Source organism: Macrosteles quadrilineatus, unplaced genomic scaffold, assembly GCF_028750875.1.
Source record: "Macrosteles quadrilineatus isolate MER2022 unplaced genomic scaffold, UCM_ALF_1.0 Scaffold_5__1_contigs__length_97177068, whole genome shotgun sequence".
NCBI classification, from domain to species: domain Eukaryota; kingdom Metazoa; phylum Arthropoda; class Insecta; order Hemiptera; family Cicadellidae; genus Macrosteles; species Macrosteles quadrilineatus.
In genome coordinates, this window is record NW_026542598.1 from 93357376 (window position 1) to 93385023 (window position 27648).

The window sequence follows — 27648 nt, forward strand, 5'->3', positions numbered from 1 at the left end:
TCGGCACGACCGCGGGGGACAATTATGATGTCGTCATGATCGCAGTCCACCGGAGATATTTTTAACACGACTTTGCCGCGATCGCAAGTGTCGATGATGATGTCCCCGTGATTGCTGCTTCGCGGGAGATGTCTACGATTTGGCCACGGTCGCGAGTGTCGATGATGATGTCCCCGTGATTGTGGCCCGCGGGAGATGTTCACGATTTTACTGTGGTCGCGGGTGACGGTGATGATGTCCTCAAGGTCAAAGCCCACGGGATATGATTTCGCCGCGGTTGTGACTGTTGAGGATTATGTCCCTTTGTTGCAGCCCGCGGGGGATGTTTACGATTTTGCCGCGGTCACGGATACCTATGATGGATTTGTCTTGGTTTAGGAGAGATGTCCGCGATCACGGGTGTCGATAATGATGTCCTCTAGATGCATAGGAGATATTCACGATTACTTCCGCTATCTCAAGGAATTTCCACCACAGGGGGAGGGCCGCTCAAGTAATTTGGCCTAGGGCCGCTAGTACCCTAAATCCGGCACTGACTAGGCATAGGAATCTGCTGCATCATCCCATAGCCAAATCCATTAATTGGCTAGATCTCGTTGTTTGATCTTTCAGTAAAGCCCCCCTTTGAAACTACCACTCTTATCGATCAATTATGTAGTCTCTCCACAGATCACAGTCCTTTTTTGAAACTTTACCCTGTGTTCAGTCACCCTAGACTGCTGTGTCCTTGCTGAAACTAGAGCCCCTTTGATAAAGTACAGTTCCCCTAGGAATACTACAGCCCCTTGTAGGACTAGTTATAGAAGGATATTGCAGGCTGTTTAGTAACATGTGGTTCCTTCCCTTAATATTTTAACACTTTAGTTTGAAATGGCGACCATACGAATGTAGTTATTTTTAGCCAAGTACAGGGCCGCAATAAGGGTCAGTGGAGCCCTGGGCAAACCCAAAAGCAGTGCCCCCATTTTTTCCTAAGTGCAGGTAGGCGATGGTTGAGGGGCACCCGGTGGGCGCCCCCAAACCTTCGGCGCCCCTGGGCATATGCCCAGTCTGCCTGTTTATAAAAGTGGGCCTGGCCAAGTATGAATGGAGACGAGTGTAGGATTTTTCTCTCATGGAACTACAGCTAATGTTGCATTTTAAATGGGACTGATATTATCTTCTATTTAAAAGAATAACTACTGCAATTGGTTCTAACATTTCTTTGAATTAGTTTATTTTCATTCATTATGAAACAGCATAAAAATACAGGTTATTGCCATTACGGAGTATTTGACTGATTCTCAATAGATTTGCACATATATAGGATGGAACTTCTCTTATTGAACGGGTTGAAACTTGCTCCACGAGGCGGGCCCGTTCAAGTTTTAATTGTGTTCAAAACTGGTACCCGTGAAAAACTAATAATGCCCTTTTAATTTTCAAAAATTATGTAGTTTACTGTTAGACAGTCATTAGGTAAATAAATCCTTTAATTTACAATATACTAAATTTCTTGATTTTTTTTTACTAAATTTCTAGGCCTACACTTGAAGAGTGATTTACCTATCTCAATCAGGTTACAATTTTACAAAAGTTGCCTATTTAAAATCAATTTTCATACTTATTTCCCTGTTTTATTTGCGTTCTGACTGTGGTTAGATATTCAACTGAACGATCAGCTGTTAAATAACCATTTACATTTAAACCTTTATAAAGAAAGTGGGTCCAATATCACTGAATTCTTGAAAACAAATTCTAGGAATAAATCAACCGCAAGAGGGGCGATGCCCTAAAGTTACCATTCATTTCTCCGCTAGGTCATGAGCTGTAAAATGACACCCCCGTTGTAAATATTTGTTTAATAGGACAGCTGGAAAAAGAATGTAATGGAAAAAAACTCCTTATTGTATTAAGGCTATAAATTTTCTTTTAGATAATTTCTCATGATGTGTAAGGCAGCTGAAAGCCCACGCCACTTAGTTGCTGGGTTTGTTTTTGCTACTGTACCAGTAAACTGTTGTCTAGATGCTTACCAACGATGGTGCTCACTGAGGCGCTCGTCGAGTAATTCGGCCGAGAGCTCGGCATAGATTACATGTGAAGTAAACATGTACGTACATTCTCCCTTTGTATCGCAGTCGAAATGGAAATGCTTTATATGCTCAGTACTCGTGCAGTCTCAGGTCCTTTGACTCGTGTCACAAAACCGACTCCAGATGGAGAGCAGGCAAGGCGAGGCGACCCGAGTAAGGGCGATAGAAGCCGAGCACACCGGGTACACTCTCGCCCTCGCTCGCCTTGTTTCTGCAAGAGTGTACTGGGGTACATCTGTTGGTACATGATGTATAATTTATCTTTAGGATGTATTGGGTATCCATTAATCCATACGGTTAATTTTTAACATAGAATGTTCAACCTGTGTCAATTGTATCGATCCTATGCTCAAAAAGTTAAGTTTTACAAAATAATTGTTGCTGAGTTGATAAGTGTTGTATCTGAATAGATATTGTGATTTAAAATTGAAATTGTTGACTATCAAATACAATATACGTCACGATGCTGTCCAACATTCCTCGTTTGCCACCCGAGTGATTTCATCTTATAGGGTGAATAAAGGGCACCCACCAAACAGAAATATCTCCGTTGGTGAACAAAAAGAGAAAATTTCAGAAGCCTTAAGTTAGAATTTAAAAAATGTGAAAAATGGGACTTTCACACATGGATTGATATGGAAATGGCATTGTATGGACTAATCTTTTTTGGACATTCTGTATTACAAATAGTCATATTTTATGACTATTTAAATAAAAATTCAGAACAAAGATAATCCCTTGGATCAGATAATCATAAAATTCGAGCAGGAGCACGGTGAACCAGCCTCACTGATGAAATAGCATTAAAAACAAATACCTGTAGTCACAATATTACGATATCAACCACAAACAAGTCGATAGAAGTAACTGCTATCAGCTGATTTGGCCACAAGTTATTACTTACCATAGCTGTAATAAGTAGCAATTCAATTATTATTGTGGCTGCTACTTTTGCTGCTTTGTTACATGGAAACTACATAGCCTAACCGCAGCATATAAATGTCATCATGTCCAAATCTCAAAATCACCAAAACTTTGGAAAAATCTAATTTTTGATACCTAATCAGCATGTGAGTTTCAAGATTTAAATCTTCTAAAACAGAAAATGTTGATATTTTGTGGTGTTAAATTGTTTAGATTTATTTTATTAAAGGAAGTAATGATATATTTCATGAGTTTAATTCATCAGTATTTTTTTGTTTATTAAGTAGGTATTGATAATATATTCATTTCATCATGTGATTGTCAGAAGATTTATTTATCCCAGTCTATTGTTCATATTAAAAAAAGATTTGCACTGAATGGCACTTTAATTTTTAAGATATTAATTATCCTAATTGTTGACACCATAAAAATATTATTTCTGTTACGGTAAACTTATTTTTCTACATATTAATTACATTTCTTATAATAAGCTACATGGTTGGGAAGGTGGTAAATACATCCCCACTGTAGGTGTGGGCGACGTGCACGCCAGCATGCGACACAAGGGCTGGTCACGTGGTCCTAAGTCACGTGACTGGGGGAGGGGGTGGCCCGGGTGTTCAACATTTTTGCATTCCGCTGCTGTTTACACAGCTCGTGACTCAGTGTCAGACCACAAGTACTTGTGGCAAACAACAAGGAGAAAAATTTACAACAAAATATTAAACATAATCTATCTATTCAAATATTAAAATGCATGTTTACAGTGTATTTAACAAAACATATTAACCTAAATGGTATAGAGTATAAAAATACGTCCCTATTGTTTACCGTCCCGTGTATCTATATTGCCTACCAGCGCCGTCCCGTGTAGCTATATTGCCTAACAGGGCCGTCCCGTGTAGCTATATTGCCTACCAGCGCCGTCCCGTGTATCTATATTGCCTACCAGCGCCGTCCCGTGTATCTATATTGCCTACCAGCGCCGTCCCGTGTATCTATATTGCCTACCAGCGCCGACCCGTGTATCTATATTGCCTACTAGCGCCGTCCCGTGTATCTATATTGCCTACCAGCGCCGTCCCGTGTATCTATATTGCCTACCAGCGCCGTCCCGTGTAGCTATATTGCCTACCAGCGCCGTCCCGTGTAGCTATATTGCCTACCAGCGCCGTCCCGTGTAGCTATATTGCCTACCGGCGCCGTCCCGTGTATCTATATTGCCTAACAGCGCCGTCCCGTGTATCTATATTGCCTACCAGCGCCGTCCCGTGTAGCTATATTGCCTACCAGCGCCGTCCCGTGTATCTATATTGCCTACCAGCGCCGTCCCGTGTATCTATATTGCCTACCAGCGCCGTCCCGTGTATCTATATTGCCTACCAGCGCCGTCCCGTGTAGCTATATTGCCTACCAGCGCCGTCCCGTGTAGCTATATTGCCTACCAGCGCCGTCCCTTGTAGCTATATTGCCTACCAGCGCCGTCTCGTGTATCAATTTCACCTACGAGCATCGGCAACGAGGATAATTTTGAGGCTCACTGTCTTGTTGATATATACTCTTCTGATGTTTATGGTTTTTTTCAGAATCTTATTTTTTAAAGTAATGTCCTCGTATGTGCTGGTCATTACCTCACATGTACATCGTCGATTAAAATTCGTTGAAGTAAAACGTGTAATACTCGTAATATTTGTTTTATGACTTAGTAAAACTTTAAGACAAGAGATTTTATGTGTAATGACAATAGAGGAATGCCACTCAAGGAATGACAATGCTCTGATGGAAGACCGGTGGAGATCGCGTTGTTTCATACTTCACACACCTTCATGCACTCAACATACACTTACACACTCACATTCACATGTCAAACTGTACGAGGACTTATCTGGCGGAGATAAGTTTTATCGTTGGAGATAGTAATACGACTCGATGGGTGCGAATGTGCATCTATAATGTTCAAGAGATTTAAAAAACAAGACAAATCTCTGAACAACTAACAATGAACGGCATTTCAACTCTTGAAAACCTCAGTGATTAATTTAAGGTCAAGGTTAAGTTAGGGGAGAATAGCTCGCATTTTTGCCCTGGCTGTTTATTCTTTATTGTTATCACTTGCTTTACCTGACGGAAACCTTTCTCATTGTGTACGGGAATCAGTAAACCCTTTTCTGTCCCTTGAAATTAGGAATTGTCCGATTCATCTCACCCAACTTAACAGTTTACGGTAGTTGCACAAGATGTGGCGACGAATACTTTGGTCCAAAGATGTGTAGGAATAGTGGCGTTTTCCGTTGGAGATTAGGTCTACTGGAGATGCATACAGGGAGATGTTGGGTGGCTGGACGCCGGCGCGGCCTCGCTATCGACCTGTCGCTCACAACTCAGTTCTCCTCTACTCGAGTCATGATACCCTTCTCCACGTGTATGTGCTACGGTAGGAACTCCAACAAATGGCAGATCATCAACCATGTGAGTATCTACCTCCACAGCACCACTGTCAGGGGTCGGCCAACACTGACCTAGTTTACGTTATTTATTTTCTGAACGTGCGCGTGCGTTGGTGCGTGTTTATAAAGTCTGCGTAAGGCGTACGCGATTATTCAAATCTCTAACGTCCGTCCTAATTTTGCAGCATGACAAGACCTGTATAAAGTATCTAAATAGCGTAACATTTTGTAAAAACATAAATAACTTTACAGGATAAAAGTCAAATGTTCTAAAAAAACAAATAATTTAAATTTGAGTAGTTTTATTAGTTCTCAAAGATTTGAGGAATTTTATGCTTTGACTGAGTGATCCATATTGACTTTTAACTTTATAAAGGAGATCTAAATTTTGTTGTACGAAAACTTAGGCTACACGAGAAAAATGTTGTGATGGTCATCTTGCTATTCAATGATCACTGACGCATTGTACAAGAAAAGATTTTATAAAGGATGAACATTCTTAGATAGAAGTACTCGTAGATTTACCGATTCACTCTAACACACTGATAATACACCATCTGTTTAGTTACACGATGTTGAAATCGCCTACTGACCGTGTGTCTTGACGAACTATTTCGATTGACGTTAGTATTTTGCGTAGAATGTTCAACATATTTCTAAGTGTTGTTAAAGTTTGTAACAAGTAGGAGACTCTGCCAGTGTTGATGATAGCTGCAGTCGATAAAAGTGCAGAGCTGTTGACACCTCCCTTCTCCTCCGCCAATTAAAAGGCCACTTTGGGCGACGGTGGCGACGAGCCTCTTACACGAAAAACGGCCAACTTTTGACACATCAACACTCTTTTGTTTGTCATCTGTTTGACTTTTTAGTCATTGTGGAGCAAGTTCTAATTAGGTTTTAATTGTTTACTACAAACTGATCCAAGATTCTCTCGAAATAAATACGGTTTTTCAGAGAGAATTTCTGTCAGAATTGATTTAAAAATTTGATTCAAGTCAGAACTTTGAAAACTAAACTAATACCGTACTAAACTTTATTCTTATCAATACGGTAGTAAGTCTATTCATTTTACACCCGTTTCTTCCTTTTCCTCGAAAGGTTCTCCATTATTTACAACAACAAATCAATTGTTTTGCTGTAAAATAGCCTTTGACCGTTAACATAAAATACTTCAGTATTCAATAGTCAATGAATGGACGCAACAAGAAAATTTTGCAAAAACTAATACTGTATTCGTAAATAATGTAGTTTAAACATCATAGAAAGGCTTTTGTTGCCTTGCTTTTCAGTTTTCCGTATATAAATCCAAAGAATCAGACTTTCGACCAGCAACTAAACCACTCTCATGCATTATATACTCGGTCTTCACTGTCCTGTAGTGTAAAAAACTTGGACAATAACTCGTCACGAATGTACGAGTCGATGAAGGGTAAAAAAGTATCAAGGAAATTCAGATTCATCAAAACTTGCCGTGTTTCTTGTAGCGCTGTAGACGTGGATGACACGACCTGTATTGACACACTTGTACAGGACACGTTGACAGTTGGCTTAGTTTTGTCACCCAATAAATAATAACGTGGACAATAATGATACAACAATCAACTGTAGCTTCAACCATACACTGTACATATTTCGATTTGTTTTTTTTATGAAAAAAGAAACTTCAAAATTTGTTTGCCTCAAAATTCAAACTTTAGGTTTCCTCAAAAGGTTTTGGGTATACAACATGTCCCAACGTATAAATGTAACTACAAGCAAGTCAATAGACAACAATATAACCGATAACCGTGTGTAACATGCGGTTACTACGTTGTCACAGTAACCGAGCGCTGCGACTGGCCAATTTGCAACTTGTAACTTGTTACCCATCTGTTGTGACTATAACATTAGCGTCAACTATACGATTCCCATTAAAGTTTTAGAAAAAATACAAAATATTGCTTAATTTAACTATCGAAATAACTGCTTTGAAATATACACCATTCGCGTTCATAAACATCAACGTTTTAACCTTAACAAATTGCAAGGTAAACTTATTATAAATATAGTATCGTTAATGTCGTTTAATTATCGTTTGCCAAACTAAAAGAAAAGGAGGCTCATTTAGGTATCTTTACTTTTAATACGAAAGGTTGCTACAACTGGTCCAAATCGCCAGCACAGAATTTTTATGACATTTTGTATTTGATGGCACGTGGAAGGAAAATATCACCAGCTTCTGTAAATCATTAAAAAGTAGGCGTCAAAAAGTGATCCGGGAAAGGAGCGACCTAGATATATCGCCCCTAGGCTGCTGTAATCACGGGCTAATCGATAAAGCTTGCCTTCCTCACCTTCAACATCCCACTGACACAAAACTGTGAGTTTGTAGCCCAACTCTGTGTATTTGTGACACAGCACATTGAGTTTGACACGTGACACTGCGAGTTTGTGGATCGACACTGTCAGTTTTTCTAGAAATATCACTATCAAAGGACTTGATACAATTATTGTTTCTAGTGTGCAATCAAACGAATTACATATACAGTAATACAGAATTTAATCCAACGATGTGGTATCTTATGAGATCATTAGCTATAGAATTTCTACCTTGAGTAGTGGTTGTAAAAGATGCCATAAAACCCTTCGCCCGTTACGCCGTTAGTATTATTTTGTTAGTTTAGCTCAGGTAAATTTTCATTTGCACTTTATGTGAAGGCACTGTGATTTATTTACTCATGATCAGAGAAAGCTAACTCGTATTTCATTGAAGTGGTTACACTCCCAAAAGACACTGGGGTAGTACAATTTTAGAAATAAATCAATTAAATAACCCAGGTAACGAATTCAGAGTGAAATATCGTCCGGGATACAGTAACCAAGCAACCGCGGCACGGTCTGGGCCAGCGACCCAGCCAGCGCTCTGGCTGTACCTATGTTTGGCAAACATTGCAGATATATTACTATGTTTTGTTTTTGTAAGCTTCTTGTAGCGTAAATGGGTAGGGGAGAATCTGTAATACCAACGTCTGCCAGGAAGGATTCTTAACACCTTTGAACTGAGAGGCTACAACGTCGCTTAGTTTCAGATTTTGGTTTGGATCAATTTACTATTTCAAATAAAGTGCCAAAACAATGTAGTTTCTTTTGAAACAATGTATAAAACTGTTGGTTTAGAAGTTTGTGTTGAATGTTATAAATAATACAATTTTTCTAGCAAAAGTGTGTATAACATCTATGCAAATTTGAACTATTGACTTTGGATAGTTAAAGTATACTTCTCGTTGTATTGTAAAGTCTGTTTTATCTGAGTTTCGATTGTCTTTAGTTATAATAGTAGTGGGCTAACGATAATAATATTGTTGCTGAAATAGAAGTTACTTTTTCTCAATATACCAACAAGTACATACCGCGGTAAAGTCCACCAATATGATTGATATATAGAGCTAAAATGTAGTAATTTTGTCGTATTACTACACCACTGAGCCATTTGTGTCACTCTTTGAACAATTACGTCACATGTTAACATTCCCTTCACAATCGATCGGCGAAGATCTGAAGCACGACGTCACAATAAACGTGATGAATTATTCAGTTACTTGAATTTCGTTTACAAACGGAACTTGGACAAGAAAGAACGGCTGAGGAAGTGAACTAAGTGAATCAGGAGGTTGGGCTGTGGAGGAAGCGAGACATTTCAGAAGAGTTTCCACAAACTGTCACTACTGACTTGGTTTAAACTTCTCCGTTGTAATTCATTCTTAATTCAAAAATTACAAAATTTTATTGGAAAAGCCAATTTATACAATAGTGAAATGAACAAAACAACTCCTAAACTAAAATAACTTGACTGTTTAAATCCAGCAGAAATCACCGACTTGTTTGTGATGTCAGCGTAGAAATCGCGAACTCTGTAGCAAGCATTCACGACTAATATGTTTTAGTTGATCCTAAGATTGAATATTGAGTATTGCTTAGGTTGTTGAGGAGAGAAAGGTGGTCAAAAATGGATTCCATTATACAAAAGATTATGTTGAATGAAAAGGCATTTGTAAGATTTAGGTAAGTATGTACACTGCAGTGTTGGTTAGTTTTACAAAAGTACACTCTCTCAAGGATGTATAATGAAGGAAGACTCGAGATAGACCTGAATGATTCCTTACAAGACCGTCTCTTGAAAAAATCAAATATTGGAGAAATTAGAAATTAACTCTTGTTCGTCTATTCAAAAGTGCATGTATGTATATCTCAGTTGTCATGTTTAAAAATAAAGAATCCACTCTTTAATTGCGAAAATTGATATTGAAGGAGAATTAGCGAAAATTGATAGAGGAATAGACTGTGTAGTTTTCTATTCAAGCAAACATATGTTTGTATGATTATATTCGGAGGGTAAGGTCTCGATGACTGTTGTGATGAACAGTCTGGGTCCACATTTCGATTACGTCATTGATAACTCGCTAATCAAGTACGCTTTGTAGTATATGTTTATGATTTTTAAAAAGACATAATCATGGCAAATTCATGGATCAGTTCATTCAATATATTTGCAAAGGATCCTGTATTTCTTTAGTGTACTTTTATAAACATTGATATATCATCTAGACTTCATAACAAGGAGAATAAAATAGTAAAACAAAGTTATTAATATACAATTGTTTTGTTACGTTTAGCAAAACCGTTGTAAGAGAAGAGATATTAAGGAAGTGGGTGGCTTGTATATTGTAAATAATACATGATGTTTGTGGTGACCATCAGGGCAGCGTGTTTGCTGAACCAATTTGGTGAATACTTTTAGGCAGAAATAGCGATTTCTCAGCTCAGCCGCTATACGATACAGCTAAGGTCTTACTTCAAAGAGGAAATTATTTGTTCTTGGTCAAACTCTTCAGATTAAACACTAACATTTGCTAACTGGATAATTTGTACTTCATTGAATTTGTAATTGATTTTGACCACCCTATACAACAGACCACCTCAAATATGTTGATCAGCTGCTTGTGGTGTCTGGTTAAAGTGGACTAGGAGAAATGCGTGTCAAAGGACAAAGTGCATGACAACATACTCAGGGCCTGGTGAGCGGGACAGGTTTAAAGTATGGGAAATATGGACGAAAGACATGGCGGGAGACGAAAGGCATAATGATTGAGACCAATGCATTATGGGAGATTAAGGCATGATGGGAGACTAAGGCATGACGGGAGACTAAGGGATAATGGGAGACTAAGGCATGATGGGAGACTAAGGCATGACGGGATACTAAGGCATGACGGGATACTAAGGCATGACGGGAGACTAAGGCATGACGGGAGACTAAGGCATGACGATAGACGAATGGCATAATAGGACGCGAAGGCATAAAGGGCGACGATGTAATGACCGGAGACGGAAGAATGATGAGTGACGAAGGCATGATTGGAGGTGAAAGGCATGACGATATAACGTGCATGTTTGTGTTTGTGCACGGACATTGGACAGCTGAGTGATAAACTGCCGCTGAGCCATTCATCAGCCTCTAAGTACACATAAATCAAAAGCCAACAGTGAATAAGGCTGAGGCGTCGCTGTGGGCTCAGCTCTCGCCAATTATCTATTGAAACGTCGCTCTTTGGGATCAGACGGGGTTATAAGTGAATTAGGCGCGCGATTGTACCAGATGAAATATTACAATTCAGTTACCACTAGGCGTAGGTGTTGAGTTACGTGTGTTTGATATAAAATGTGATATTTTGGAAAATTTCAGGTTAGCAATCATTAGCAACTTTAGTGGCCTTGAATGCGTTTCCCCCACTAAGGAAATACTTAATGACAGCTTGTAACAAAACGTACATCGAAGGTAAAGTTTTTCACAAACACAGTCGGCAGCGATCACCGCTACGAATACACACTGTGTTAGCTATCGCTGTGATCGTAAGTTTGTTTCATCTCAGAATTACATAGAATATACAAGTCTTTATACGATAAATGAAACGTATTTTTATATGTAAAACGTAAATTTGGTTGAATAAAATTATAAATTCTAGTTAAATTGACTTTCGTGGTTGTACCAACATAATGATAATAGTGTTTGAGTTACACGTGTTTACTTTATTTACAGAGGCACATTTGTTTATGAACTATATTCATGTTGATATATTTATCTTCCTTCCCATATGTTTTCTCCGTCACCGACCAGTATTGACGAATAATGCGATGGGAAATGCTTATGTCCATATTGTACTTAAAAACTGTGTTTAAGGTTTGGAGACCTTTGTCAACATACTGATGATGTAATTTCGGATGAATCGTAAAAGCCTGTCTCACACTCAAGCAATCTGATACTGAGCTAGACCATAGAATAAAGGGGCAAGGCATAGGTATCTATAGTAGTCTATACTACTATAGGTATCTATAGTAGTATCTATAGTAGTATCTATAGTCTATAAAGGTATCTATAGTATCTTTCTAGTATCCATAGCTGCAGTAAGATATTACTCAAGTATCGCAGTACCCACAGATTGTGTGATTATTGAAGCGCCATTTTCTCTTTTAGTCTTAATTTTATCACAAACAATAAAGACTTTAGCTGTACATTTTACAATAAGTGTTTTTTTAATTCATGTTTAAAAGTTGTTGTGTAAGAAAACGATATTTTACACCTACACACCGTTGATCACACAGTTTAATTTCTTCCATCTTTCAAAACTAACTTCAACATTTACATAGAAATGGAATATCTACAGTATTGCATTATCTGTGAATCGCAATTCCGAATTTGAAGCTATAGACGTGAGATGTCCGCTGACTCGGGTGTGGTTACCACTAATAACAATTAGCCTTATGCTACTTGCGTGCCGCGTGCCGCGCGTGTCATAATAGAACACATTTAATAATGCACAGCTGACGCAAACCCTCTGCGTCACAGGCTCTATCTGCAGGATCTACTTTACCGAGTGGCCTCTGGGGTAATTGTCTAGAGTTGACCCCTCTAGTCTCTGTTGTCCTCTTCGCTTTACCGGTTAGCAAGTGTTTGCGTTTCATTCTTTAGGTGTTTCCTACTGGATTACTTTAAAAGTACGGTTTAATAGAAAACTCATCGCTCCTACGGAGTCGAGAAAGTCTTCAAAACATACAAGCAAGAAATGAACACAGTCAGATATGTTTGCGAAAAATACTGCAGAACCATACAACTAATTATTATTCTCACGGTGCGACGTGAGGTTCAGCATTTAGGTTCTGACCATTAATGTATATAGTCTGAACGTAGTCTATACATGATATAAGTTACTATATACATGGTAGACTACATACATCGATGGTTCTGGCTCAAATAACGGGACCTTTTCCGTTAATTCACTACCACTGGTCTTTAGAGCAATAGATTATAAGCAATAGAAGTGGAAGTGAATTAAACTTTGGTTAGGTTATGTTAGGTTAGTATAAAGTTAGAAACCCTAACCTAACCCAATTACACTAGTGGTAGTGAATTAATTGAAAAGGTTCAAATACAGTAATGGGCTCAGTCTATACACCTACACCCTGAGCCCGCAGAGTAGCGGTGTTTTTTCGTAAACATGTTTGTCTTCGTTTTTTGTTTGTATGTTTTAACGACTTACTGATGACCAATTTGGAAACCAGTTATCTAACCTCTAGTATATAATAATTGTTTGCGAATTTAAACTGAACGGATAACATCTAGCTCCAGATATATCACAATCCTATATGAACGATTTAGTTTTATCATTCTCCTAATGGACTGCCATGCAGTGTTTTTTTCATGGTAGACATCTCGCTGATATTATTACTCTACACTTCATTGCATTGAGTATTCCATTCGCATGTTAGAATTGATACCAAATTTAGCATATAGCCTAAAGAGCTTGACTCATTTGGACCACATACATAGTGTGTGTTAAAAATATAAAACCCCGTTGTTACTCATACGCCGAATGTTAAAAATCATGCCAAACTTTCAGAGAAATTTACTTGCAAACATTTTTTCATACCTCTCATTCAACTTCTTGAGTATAACAGATACCTTCGCTGGCCATTTAGGTAGTGGTTGTATATGTATTTTAGTGTTTTCAAGTATTGTATTCAATAACTATTTCGATTACTTAAAAGAGATTTCGACCAAGGCCTAATCTAACGTCTTTAAAAATGGACAGTAACATTATTCATAGTATACATTAAAAAATTAATTTCTTTTACAAGGGATTTCGAATGTACGTGTAGAGAATAATGTATTTCGCCAATACTGTAGATACACCTAGTGGCGCAACGATGAACCTAATGTTACCTACTTTAGTCTTGTATTTGGTAATGAGGCCCTTAACCCTTACCTTGTACGTGGCTCCTGGAAAATAAATTTGATAATGTTTTTGAAGATATTTTGTGACAGTAAACAAACAATTATTTTTATTGCAAGTGTGGTATGGTTTTAAGATATACAATCCGACAATTGTTTTACTTTTTTCATGATGCAGACCTTGTAAATTCTTTTGACTTCACTCACATACACAATACATGCAGGAAAAACCTCTCGTCCCCAAATCCAAAGTATTATATAATTTTACATGTTATTCATCGCGTCAAATTTATCCTTCTCAGTACCTCCTATATTGTTAGTTCAAGTCTGTTTGACTGAGGCGACAAAAATCAATCTTTACTCACTTGTCGCCTGTTACTTCTTTATCATGCGGACACTCTAAAAATCCTTAATAACATCCTCACGTCCATTAACATACTTGTGTTTAGTTCGTCCTGGAGGTTTCCTTTATTTGATTATGAATCATGATCTAATGTAAACTTATTTTTCCATGTAACTTATTATCTAATGTAATGTGTTATTTTTCCACTTACTAACACAATTACTAAACCCTTCAGTGGGTTTAATAATCAAATTGACATAATTTCTCGTCGATTTGATGGATCCCCAGAAGACTAGTGATGTTTTCAGCAAAACAAAAGAAAAATGTTTTGAACAAAATAATAATGTTATTTTTGTAAATTTACATAATTAAATCTAATTATTGAGCTATACGAAATTTAATCAAACGAATAAGAATATCCCTACCATGGCACCTGTCTATTCATTTTAAGTATTTTATTTTTTAACATATACATAGTGGTATTATTTATTCCATATTCTCGTCCCCACTACTTTAATTGTACACGTTTTTTCAGTATAGCAAAGGTTAACACAGTTCCTCGTACATATTAAATTATGTATATCAAACAACCTAAACTTGTATTACGAACATAGTGAATTGAATAAAAGAATAGTTAATATTTCGAACTGCTTTAAGGAACTGCTTTTTGGGGCTATGGACAACCAAAACAACTTACTATACCCTACCTATGGTAGTCCCAGGTGTTTGTATTAAGTTCCCAAGTACACCCAAGTATTGCACAGCATCGCCTGATCGCAGACTGTTTCCTCGTGACTGATCGCCCAGTGTTACCTATATCCTATATCTAGCCGCTCGATATCCACCGGGTTCAGCTTTATTCATGTCGTGTTATTTCTATTTGGGTACAACTACAAGACAGAAACGTCGGGCAAAACTTGGATCGCATATAACGTGGAGCAATAAACTTTAGAGTCAACCATGTTTAGATTTGTTCAACATTCTGCTGTTAACCCGTTTATACATTGCATTTTTTTAAACGTCGTGTGTTTTTAAATTTGCACGAAAAGGATGTGTGCGTATATTTATCGAATATGTTCACATCACTGAAACAGCATATTTCATGATGACCTTTAACTCCCTAATCGTATTACTATTTCGTATGGTTTATTTATAAACAAAATTATTACTGGTTTTTCTAATTTAATTATTTTGGAGTGACAGAGATTTTTACCTTCTAGTGCTATTAAATGGATTACGGTTTTTATATAGTGTTTTTTTAAGGTTTAGCTGTTATGTATACTCAAAATGGTTACTGTAAAATCGCATGTAATATTTTCACTAAATAACTCAATAGCATCAGTGATATGTTTACTTTAAAGTGATTCTTGCGTTTAACAATTACAAGTACGGAAATAAGTTTTAACAATAAAAAACAAACCATTAAATACTTGGCTAAAATGTTTTGCAGGATTTGTTCATACCCGTAGACCTACAACAACACAACAACAACAAAACAACAACATACAATAACATTAAAACCGAAAGTAATTCACCCAGCTGATTCCAAATTGATTACATGAGTTCAAAGTTGACCCTAAATCCGGGAAGGTTCTTGTTGAATTAACTTTCCCTATTAAAAAGTAATTTAAAAGTAATGAGTCGGTTTTGGCCGAGTACCTGTCGAGGCAAGTAAACCAAATTGAAAACCGGTCAGAGGCGGGATGTCCGCGGTGCAAACTTAATTAATATCTAAGCGGCGCTGAGAATAAAAATCTCTTCATTTGGGTAAATTCGAAATGAAATTCGCCAGGTTACGGTCCTGGCGATTTCGATTTGGTCGTAATATCTAACGTGTCGCTTCGTTGCTTGTGAGAGTTGGGTCTTTAAACCAGTTAAGTCTACAAACGCTGATGATATCCTCTATATATTGTAGAACTGCTGCAGACGTTTTAAGTTTTTAGGAAACCAAGTTAATGATGAAAGTAGTAGCCAAAGGGCGTTTTGGCCGTTTGGGTAAAGAATATTACAAAGGAAAGAGGTGAACTACGTTCTACATTCGGCAATTTAATAGGGCAGGACTACCATTCTGCTCTTAAGTTATTTATCATTGATGTAGAAATGTAGGAAAACTGATAACTCGGTTGTTTGTGAGCCGATTTTAACGATAAGGTATTATTTGATTTGAATTTTAATCTGTCTTTTTAATCGTAAAAACAACGTTCTTAATATATACGGTTTTCATTAATATGGCTTTCAAGATGTTAAATGGCAGCCATATTGAAACGTAAAATCTTGAAAAATGCCCAAGATATAAAATAGTTTAAACAAAATCATAAACAGACCGATAGACAGAAATATAGGCATTTTATACCCATACTTATATGGCATTTTATGTTGTCAGCTTAAGGAACAGGTCCACAAAATATGTCCAGGCAATTTGGAATCACCCTGTATAGGTTAACATGTATTTTGCCACGTTAAATAATTTTAAGATAGGTTTAATCGCTTTCTAGGGTTGATTTAACACAAACTTGTGACTGCAGGACTACCTGAAACAGTTCGATCACCCTACGTGCTCCACACAAGCACGAAGAAGCACCACTTGTCATTAGAACGGTAGATTTATCCTAACGAATACTTGATGTTGGTTAAATAATATGTCTTTAATACATTTTGAAATGATGGCACATACGCCAGGCCAAAAATATTAATTTTTCGATTGAGTAAGGTTGATACATTACCTTTCGCATGATGTTAAACACTTGATCAAATATTGAGTTAACTATTGAGCTGTGATCTTATATTTATTCGTGGATGTTTGCCAAAGCGAGCCCTTATAAAATGTAGGCTATTAACAGAAACGCTATTGTTAAGTGACAACAATACAACAATACAATCAGCTGATGCAATATGTAACAGTCCAGCACACAGCAATGCCATTTAAAATACATTGCGTGTGGACGCTTTAACGTTTATTTGTATTTTATAGCTATTTGTGTAATTGGATGTAAAATAATCATTTTATATCCATTTTAATACTGCGATAATTAAAAATCTGTTTCGATTGTTTTACGAAATAACAAATTGTATGTAAAATCGCAATGTTTTCTTCGGTTAGCAAGAGAATACCAGTTAAGAATTCTCTGGCCGTTAATTTGTCTTCAAATCAAGTATGGAGTAAAACCATCTCTTGTCAAAGCTAAATACAATGCGCTACTATATGTCCATCTTCAATCGGTACGAAAACTGAACAACCCAACAGGATGAGTCATTAAAGATGAAAATCATTGACGATGTGTGCATAATCAATAAATCACGGAATATATATAGATATGTACTAGATTAGATCAAATATATTTCGACAAAGTGCTGCAAGCATGTACATTTTCAGATTTATACTACAAAATGGAACTACTTTTGTATGAAGTCACATGCATGAGACACGCAAACTACGAGTATTTAGTAGGATCAGGTTTTACAATTGATATCAAACATTTTAAATTGAATAAAGTCAAAGAGGGCAACAGTTGTGTGATGTTTTGATAAGTAGATTATACTGCATATTATCGAGCGTATGAAATAGTGTGTATGTAAAATATTAAATGACCAGACATTATTGTGTTCTATACAATAAACAATACTATAGACTGGGGATAGTGAGGTGAGATAATACTACAGTTTATATTGTGTTTGAAGTAGCAACAGAGTCAAACACACACAGCCGCAGGCGCTACACACACATAGAGCAGAATATACTGTCAGCAACGCAGTCGGTCTTGTTTGTTTTATGGGCGATAATAACGATTATGTCTGTTCTTTACAATCCTTTGTCCAAATGCGCGAAACAGCTACTTATTGGCCAGATGCACCCGAAGTTGGCAAGTAGCAAGCAGTAGGAAGTAGCTACAGTGTTACCCACCTCGGGATTATATGTATGTAGAATGCGGGAGAATTTTAACTTGATATGACGGGAGTTTTTCGTTAGATTGAGTTAAATCATTGATTAAGGTTCACTAAAGTGTAACATGTAGTGTGCAGGTAGTATTTGAAGTAAAACATTTTAAATGCAACGGTTGTTGTAGAATATAAAATTTAGAATTTTTATCCACCGAGAGACTCAGGGGGATTGGTCTAAAACAGTAGATTATGACCTGCTGATCATTGGTGATTGTAGGGACTTGAACCCGGGCCTCTAGGATAGACATCGTGCTCTTAACCACTAGATCGTCCGCATCCCTATAAACACATTCCACAATGAGGCAATATTGATATACAAACTACCTGTTGACTGCTGTACCTGTAGGTACTGTGTGGACCTTTGTGTGTAAGACTTTTAATTTTTGAACTTTAATTGACTTGTTTGAATACAATTGCAATAACCTGACTGAAATGTTTGTGTATGAAATTAAGTAATGTCTAATAAAGAATATCCTGTGTTTTCGCAACAAATATCGGTAGTCCTTTATATAAAATTTAATAATTACCTAATCAATGTGTATCTTCTTTGTTTTTATCATAAATTCCTTTGATTAAAAATTCAGTGATCTGAAAACTGTTAGTGTGCGTACAGTAATTGGGAACGTATGGTGCTTTCCTCGCAGCATCAAATAAAGCCTTATGCTCACTAGGTCTGTTATTTATTAGGATAAATAAATGTGCATGTTTGGTTCTATTTACTCGTTCGAATAAAAACTCGATGAACTGAAAATTCTCTTTGAAATTAGGATAGTGTAGCTCATCAAAATAGGGACCGAAAACATTGTTAACAAGCTTTATGTGTAAAAATATTTAACCATATTAAATTTCGAACCACATTTTCATAACCATGAAATTATAACCTTATAATTGAGGCTACAATATAATATTCATGAAAAAATAAAACCTGATGGCTTATGGAAACAAAATTTCCGGAGAAGATTGTCGCCGGTTACAAAAACTGCCGATATCTGAAATTAGTTTCATTTTTGAGCTAAAAAAATTTGAACATGTGTCCCATTCAGAGCTGTAGCAAGGACGACAACATTATATATCTATACTATTTTGCTAGAGCCAGCATGGCAACCCGTAAGGCACATGTATTTTTTTAATTAATTTTTTAGCCTATTTTAATTTATACATGGATTCTGCTCAAATACAGAGGAATATCTAACATTATGCGTACATTTTCTCTGCGATGCACACGAGCTGAGAAAAAGTTTTAAAAACATGATTGCCTATTAATATATAGATTCGTGCGTCCTTTTAAATCATTATTTCTTACGACGAAAGTGTTTCTGAAATACGTACACAATACGTACTGGATCAAAGGCATTTTTATTAATTCATTAACGAAATTTAAATTGAAACTCTTAATAAAGAGATAGAAAAATTAAAGCGACCCGCATCAAGTGAGCACCTTTATCCGGGTATCGCGACACGCACAAATTGATAACCGCCGGTGCGTGTGCGTGTGTGAGGGGTTGGCCGGGGCCGGTGTATCGATGTGCGCGGAGCTGCTGCGCGGCGAACTGCGCTGTGTGGCTCGGCTCAGTTAACCATGTGGTCGGGATGCAGCAACAGTGCGGTCTGTGCTCGGCGCTCCATGAGCTGTTCAGGCGGATTATGTGTATCGGCGGCTCGCGACGAGGCAGCGGCGAGAGCTACTACCAGGAGCTGGAGGAGGACGAACAAGTGAGTCTAGTTGTATCTAGAGTCGGAGCGGTGCCACAGTGGGGTGAGAGGCAGAGGGATTGGTGGAGAAACATAGTCTGGAGTACAAGTTTGGTACATCACTGGAGAATATGCTTTAGATTAAAATGTGCAAAGCTCTGGAGGACTATTGTTGTAGGGAGGCTTAACCGGGAAAATGTGAGCTAGTGACGGCAGGGAAGTAGATTATGCTGGATGGAATAGGAATCTGCCACAGAAGTTGTATCATCACTATTGGATACTTTTTAGAACATGTGGGGAGATTCTAGGGAAATCTTGCAATAGAGAGAGGCACAACTGAGAAATAGAGTGATGAAGTGAAGACAGGGAATTTGTAGGGTTAGGAGAGGTAGATTTTCACGGAATGAGTGGAAAATTGGCTATAGAAATTTTGATCTTCACTGGAGAATGTTCCTTAGATTTCATTTAGGAAACTCTAGTAGAGATTTATTCCGATAAATTGGGTGCAAGAGGAAGCCAAGTTTAGGGTTAGGCGAGAAAAAAGATTGGTGGATAGAAAAGGAATCTATGATATACGTTTGGATCATCATTGGAAAATATTCTTTAGATTAAAATGTAGGGTTCTCTATGTTTACTGAGAGGCAAACGGTAGAGTAGAGAGGCAAGTATAGGGTTAGGTGAGGAAGACGATTTTAACGGGTGTAATATGAAAAAGTCATTAGCTATTTGATTTGGATAATCCTCGGGTAATTTTCTTTAAGGGAATATGTGTCTGAGGGTTGCCACAAGAGCTTGTGGGGTAGAAGTGTTGCTGTGGTGAAATTAGTGCTTAAAAAGGCCTGGAATTGTAGAAAGAACGGGAGAAGGTTTGGCGGAGAGCACAGTAATCTATTGTAGACGTTTGGTACATCATTGGAGAATGTGCTGTAGATTAAACTGTGGGCCAATCTAGATAACTAAAACTGTTTGCAGAGAGGCACAGCAAAAGAATTGAGTGCTAGAGGGCTTTCAAGAATGATTTTGGTGGATAGAACTGCAATATGTTGCATGTAGGGAACTCTAGAAAACTGTTGTTGCCGGAGAGTTTCATCAGAAGAGTTGAGAGCTAAAATGTTGACAAGGAAGAAGATTTTGGTGGATAGAATTGGAATCTTTTTCAGAAGCTCGGATTATCACCGGATCATTAATATAATTTATATTTTTAATCATTTGGGTCGTTAATATTCTTTCGATTAAAATGTGAGAAACTCTAGCAAACAATTATTTCACGTTGAATTTCACCAGAGAAATGGAGTGCTAGAGTGAAGACTGGGTGTAGGTTTAGGGGAGGAAGAGACTTTTTGGTGAGTAAAGTCGTAGGCTGCGATAGAGATCTGACTCTAGAGAAGTTATGTTAGAAAGAAGGCGTCACTGATCAATTAGGTGCTACAGTGGTAGTGAGGAAGTGTAGAGATGAAGAAGGTTTTGGGAAGCGATAGTAAAGGCAGTTGGAATGTATGAAGTACATGTTGCAGGTATATCGACGATATCGAGACACATTTGTCATATACGTTAATCCGTTAATACATTAATCAGGGTTATTTGTTCATATTGTTGGTGTTTACTATAATCTTTTGATTGCGCAGTCAAGTATGTAAAGACAGATTAACTTACCTATCTGATCTTTGAATAATTACAATCATAACTACAAAGTCAATTGTGTATAGGAATTCGCGCAATCATCTTTCATCATTGTTGATTCGTAAGGCCCCCCATACACGTAACGATCGGCCGGCCGGCCCGGCCTGAACAGTCCACGCCGGCCGGCCGATCGTTACGTGTATGGGGTCGTCGTCCGGCCAACCCTCGCCTTCAGGCCGATCGTTACGTGTATGGGGTCGCCGGCAGGCCGCCGGAAGGCCGACAGTACAGTAGTAGCATTAATTACGTCCATTTTTAAGGTCAAACACGGTCATTGCCATAACCTAACTTTATTTTCTGTTCAGTCTTTGTACTAATATGGCTACGTGGACTAATCAGCATGTGCTAGCCTTTATAGAAGAATACTGAGAGCATGAATGTCGGTGGAGGGTCAAAACAAAAGCATCCAACAACAGGGTTTTAAAAGATCCAGCTTATAGGAAGTTAACCAATACGTTTTTGCCGTACGAAAACTAAATACACACTTGCTTTACGCGGAGAAATTTCAGTCCGGCCGGCAGGCGAATCGTTGCGTGTATGGGGACCCTCCTTTCACAGGCCAAACTGTTCAGTTTGGCCTTCCGGCCCTCGCCGGCCGGCCGATCGTTACGTGTATGGGGGGCCTAACTGAGCCCCACCGGCGCTTTGCAACTCGCTACCACAAACAAAAGTGTTTTTAAGCTGCTTAATAACGAAACTTTATTATTAATGATGAAATGGTGTTATTTTCATTAAAAAATTATGAGGTAATTATGAAATAAATAAACTGGCCCTAAATTTGCAAAAACTATTTAGGTAATTATGCAATAAATAAACTGGCCATAAATTTACAAAAACTATTTATGGTTTAGGTGTCAGGTTCAATGAAAAGTTTAAAAGTGCAAAGTGAAATGTATGAGGGATGTAGCTTTTATAACTGTTTCCATGGAAACCAATCAGTGAGATAATTCTCAGAAGCATAGCTTACATAGTTAAGGCATAGACCCAAATAGTAATAAAAAGAAATCCTCCCTGGCATATCCAAAACTCTATCCCAAAGTTTTCACGGTGATTGTTTTATTTTTGGCGTTAGACTGGCTACTGTATTCAGATAATATTTTTCACTTGCCTCTCTGAACGCATACGTGTGTACGTGAACGTAAATGTATTCTTAGCTGATAAGGACCCCAATTGTACACCTGAGAACGAGTTTTAAAGCCTAGAACTACGAGTACACCTGAGAGTATCTAAGGTGGCGGCTTAGCGGTATTTACTGATGAGCGAAAGTGTAGTAACTAGGCCAAACAACTCTCTGATAAGAAAACATGTGGTCGTGTGATAACAGCCGCTAGCCGCAGGAAATGTGCTCCGGAGGAACTAGAACAATGATCAGTGATAATAGTTATAATATAAACGTTGACACTATAATAACATGAGTATTGTGAAAATAGGCTACTTTAAATGTAATGTCATCTAAGGCTTCGCCCCCAGCGTTCTTACCGGTTCTTACATTCAATAGATACACGTTAAACGCTAGACACATGTTTTATCCTATACATTAATAGACAAGAATGTTTAGTGAAAACCTTTTTTCTCACCTCTTGTGCATCGCAGAAAAAAATTACTCATGCTGTTAGAAAACATTTTCCTGTAGAGTGCAGAATCCCTGTATAAATTAAAATAGGCTCAAAATTAAAAACAATAAAATAAATTTAAATTTTGTTTAATAAACATGGACCTTATTGTAATGCTGATGACGAAATAACAACGAAATATAAACAGAAAATCAAAACAAATTTAAGATATTCTAATCACATGTTTTATTTACAGTGTGAGGTGAAAATAGAGAAGTTTGCACAATACATATTTTTGGTCGAGTTTACGACCACGAAGCGACCTCTAGTATTTTTAAGTACTCTGACCTTTTTGAAATATTTGCCAAAAATATGTTTTCAACACTGTTATCTCTATTTAATTTCGGGTTAGTTTGCATAATGCATTCAGGGATCCGAGAGGGATCCATGTGAAATTAAATTGAATACTAGACGCAGGCGTTTCATAAAACTGAAATAAAATGGCCGAAAAATAAGTACGAGACTGTAACGAAGACCATAAAAAGCTGATATGGATGTGTTTAATTCCACTGTTAAAGCGGTACAAATTATTTCTTTAAAACCTCCAAAAAAACGTTTAACATGCTTTTGTATTTGGTTCAGGTTATTTTTCTTATCACCCCCAGCATTGTAACACGACTCATCTTAAGAAATTGCCTTTTGCTACATTGGATAACACAAAGATAAATCTAGCCTCAGTGTGTTTGTAATTTGATTAAAACGTCTGTTGAATTCCTCGTCCCTGTTGAAATGCCACTTCGCATTTACACTTTGATTAAATTGCTTAAAGACTAGTTTTTGTAGCCTTCAGTTGTATGTTGTAGTCAAAACCCGGTTCTCATAATCTGCTATAGATTTGCTCATTACTTTTTACGGTAATGTATCTCTAGAAACGATGAATTCCCAACGAATAACACCTGAGCTATTTGTTAAGTATAATGGCTACTCCAATAGTCCTGTCATTAACATCCACCAACTAGACAGGTATAGAAGGTGGAACATATTGGAACTCTTTTAATTTATGACACTTGAAAATGAAAAGTGAGAAACTCTAAACAGTGGTATTGCTCGCTATTGTGCGGTGAGATTTATGTCAGCTTGAACGTTCATTAACAGGAGCATCATAAAGCTATTTTCGTCGCCTAATGAAACCGTAACTCATTAAAGATCCGTAAAATCTATTTCTAGACGAAAAACCTCAAACGTGATTTAAATTTTGAAATCCACATGATAAATCTCGCTGTCAAAAGGAACGTTTGTGGCTGTTTATTTACAGAGTCATAATTCTTGCAGCGGTATGTGACAGGGCGACGTTTAGGGACAGTTTGTCTTGTTATTATACTTGTCAGACTTTTGGACTGTTCCGGTTGTGTTTGTGAGTTTCCTAGGGGAAAAGTTAGCGAATTAGGGGAGGTTCTACAATTATATTATGAGTATTATTGCACAGACCTTACCGTGGCCACTTAGTTAGGTGTCGTGGTTTAGAAGCTCACTTTTAGCTGTGGGTCTACATATCTTGTAAACAATGAGGAATATTGGTTATATGTGAGTTCTCTCTTAGAAAACCCCCGTTAGGTAATTTCAGCTAATTACTCAAGTTTCAATTAGGCATTTTTAATAGTCTAATTGGGTAGTCATGACGTAAGGTTGCACCTTGTAATGGATAATTGTTAAGTTAACGTAGTTAGTCTAAAGACGTATATAAAGTATACATACATTGATTTGACAATTCGTATGATCAGTGATGCTATAACATTACTAATACAGGTCATTACTTCATTGGCCTCAAGTAGTTGAGTTTGTGTAATTTCAAAACAATTACGTCCACTAATTCCTTTGACAACTCGTATATTTGAGCGAGGACGACGTGTTGTTGCGTCTGCTGCCAGCGACAATGTGCAAATAGACTGGTAGATATTTGGCTGGGATTATTGTACACTTGTGTGTACAAGGACTTCCTACTACCGCTTTGCGAATCACAATAAGTACTTTGATGTGAATAACGTATAGTTGGATCTATTACACAAATGTAATAAAATACACCCATCGACGTTAACACCTACACTGTTAACATTTAAAAGATTGATAACACGTGTAAAATATGTTACAATGGAGATAGACTTCGGATTATGTTTTATATTTTCGGAACATGAAGTGTTTTTGACTCCCAACACCATTAAACCAATTTATATGGCAATACAGTTAGGTGAATATGAATTAACTAAAGGAAGAACGATGAGTGTTGGTAAATTAGCACAAAAGTGTCTAATATCCTTTATGATAAACTAGCTTACAAGATGGATAAAGAACCGTCATCGGTTATGATTGGTAATGATGATAAAAGTGCCTACAATATGGAGGGTTAAAGTCCATAGAATTGCCTTATCCCTCTACGCAATCCAAGCATTTTTATTAGTCTTATTAGTCTTATGATACATTATAAATGTGGTCAAAACCTCGGTTTCAATGCTATTCGTCTTCAATTGGTTGAGTAAGATAATCAACGTATCAAAATCTATACTAATTTCTCCTACAAGTTTGTACTTCTCACAGACCGTGTGTTGTGTGTTGTACAGTGAGAATGTTTGTTACTCGTCAAGAGTCGCATGTTCTCACTTACCTACGTTGGCCGAGAGTGGTGTTTACACTGCTTAGCCAGCATTTACACTTGGCTGATATCCGATTTGTACACAGCAGCGGAGATTCGGGAGTTAATGGGATACATTCCTTTTAGCTCTTCTGTGCAAGAAGAAACATACCTTACAATTGTCCTGTCTCCAACTAATAATTTATAATAATATTTATAATCTACAACTTGTGCCCAATGTAAGATCTTAAATGAAAAATTGCCAACAGTCAATAGGATATTTATTTTGGTATCTAATACAATGCTATGATTCGATTAGTTTTTAAGCATATTTGTGAATAGTTGCGAACTGTCAATTTATACACAGGGTGCTCCACGAAGAAGTTGCTATTTTTTATTAGTATAACAGACGCATCGAGCACGCTACAAACATTAAAACTCCACAAGTGCAAGAAACACATATCTAAAAAAGTACCCCCGAATCCCTACTTGATTCCATCCAATCAGAACAAAATGGTGGTTAATCAAATAGAATTTTTACAAATTTAACTAATTAATGCAGTTAAGGTAATTAACGATGTTAAATAATGGTGAACTGTTAAGTTAGTAATTGAATTAATTTTATCCTTCATTGGTCCACGAATTGCAAAGCACTTTTTTAAACTAAAGCTAGAAAAGTTTTTTACGAAATTTTGTTGTCCTGCCATTTTTTTTCTTATAAATCAGAATCAAATGAGACTCATGAGTAATATTTTATTGCTATGTATTTATTTTAGTTGTAGAGTTTAATCAAGCTGCTTATTGTAGAGCTTGTCTGACACGTTTGGTAAATTATTGTATTTATTTGACAAACCATTATATAACATGATCATGATACAACTTCATGAATGCAACTTTTTGGCTTCAATAATAACAACAGTAATGATTGATTCAGAAACAGCAGCCTCTCTGTGGGACACCCTGTATACTCCGCCCACGGAATGGCTGTAGTGATGCGATCGTAGGAGGTACAGAGTAGATGGAATCAATGAATCAATCAGTCATCTGATGACAATTAGTCTTCGTTCAACCTCTCAACTCTCATCTCTCAAACCCAGGACGTTGTATCCGCATTCCACAATAGATGTAGATGTAGATTTATAAGGGCCCTCAATGATTTATAAAGGCCCTCAAAGACCCTCAACGATTTATAAAGACCCTCAATGATTTGTATGAGCCCCCAATCATTTATAAAGACCCTCAATGTTTTATAAGGGCTCTCAATGATTTATAAATACCCTCAATGATTTATAAAGACCCTCAATGATTTATAAGAGCCCCCAATCATTTATAAAGACCCTCAATGTTTTATAAGGGCTCTCAATGATTTATAAAGACCCTCAATGTTTTATAAGGGCTCTCAATGATTTATTAAGACCCTCAATGATTTATAAAGACCCTCAATGATTTATTAGAGCCCTCAATGATTTATAAAGACCCTCAATGTTTTATAAGGGCTCTCAATGATTTATAAAGACCCTCGATGATTTATTAGAGCCCTCATTGATTTATAAGGACCCTCAATGATTTATAAGGGCCCTCAATGATTTATATGGACCCTCAATGATTTATAAAGGCCCTCAATGATTTATAAAGACCCTCAATGATTAATAAAGACCCTCAATGATCTATAAGGGCCCTCAATAATCTATAAGGGCCCTCAATGATGTTATAAGGGTCCTCAATGATTTATAAGGGCCCTCAATGATTTATAAAGACCCTCAATGATTTATAAAGACCCTCAATGATTTATTAATACCCTCAATGATTTATAAAGACCCTCAATGATTTATAAGGACCCTCAATGATTTATAAGAGCCCTCAAATTTGGTATATAATTGAATCCTGAGCTACAAATTTATCTGTGTCACAATTATGTGCTTTCAAGTCAATTTCAAATCTAAAACTACCATTTACCTCCGCATTTTGTTAGCATAACGATTCCTTTATTTAAAAATATAATGTAGCTTTTGTGTACTGTTTATCGTGCAACTATATATTAAATCACCAATGGGTATATTAGACCGAGAATAGTGTAAAAAATCGTTACGGGTAATGTTTTCA

General features: G+C 37.1%; 1 protein-coding gene across 5 annotated transcripts in view; it reads left to right on the forward strand.

The window, feature by feature from the left end:
* LOC128993853 (high affinity cAMP-specific 3',5'-cyclic phosphodiesterase 7A-like) overlaps nucleotides 1-27648 on the forward strand; it is a 99555-nt gene that overhangs the window by 8181 nt on the left and 63726 nt on the right. For 3 of the 5 annotated variants that reach the window (XM_054417906.1, XM_054417909.1, XM_054417910.1), the window contains exon 1: nucleotides 19568-19707. The exons of 1 other annotated variant lie outside the window; for it this stretch is intronic. In XM_054417906.1, the coding sequence (XP_054273881.1) occupies nucleotides 19585-19707 (123 nt within the window). In that variant the 5' untranslated portion in view covers nucleotides 19568-19584. Of the gene's footprint in view, nucleotides 1-5394; nucleotides 5469-19567; nucleotides 19708-27648 lie in introns of those variants that run through there. One more of the 5 variants, XM_054417908.1, reaches the window with a different exon arrangement.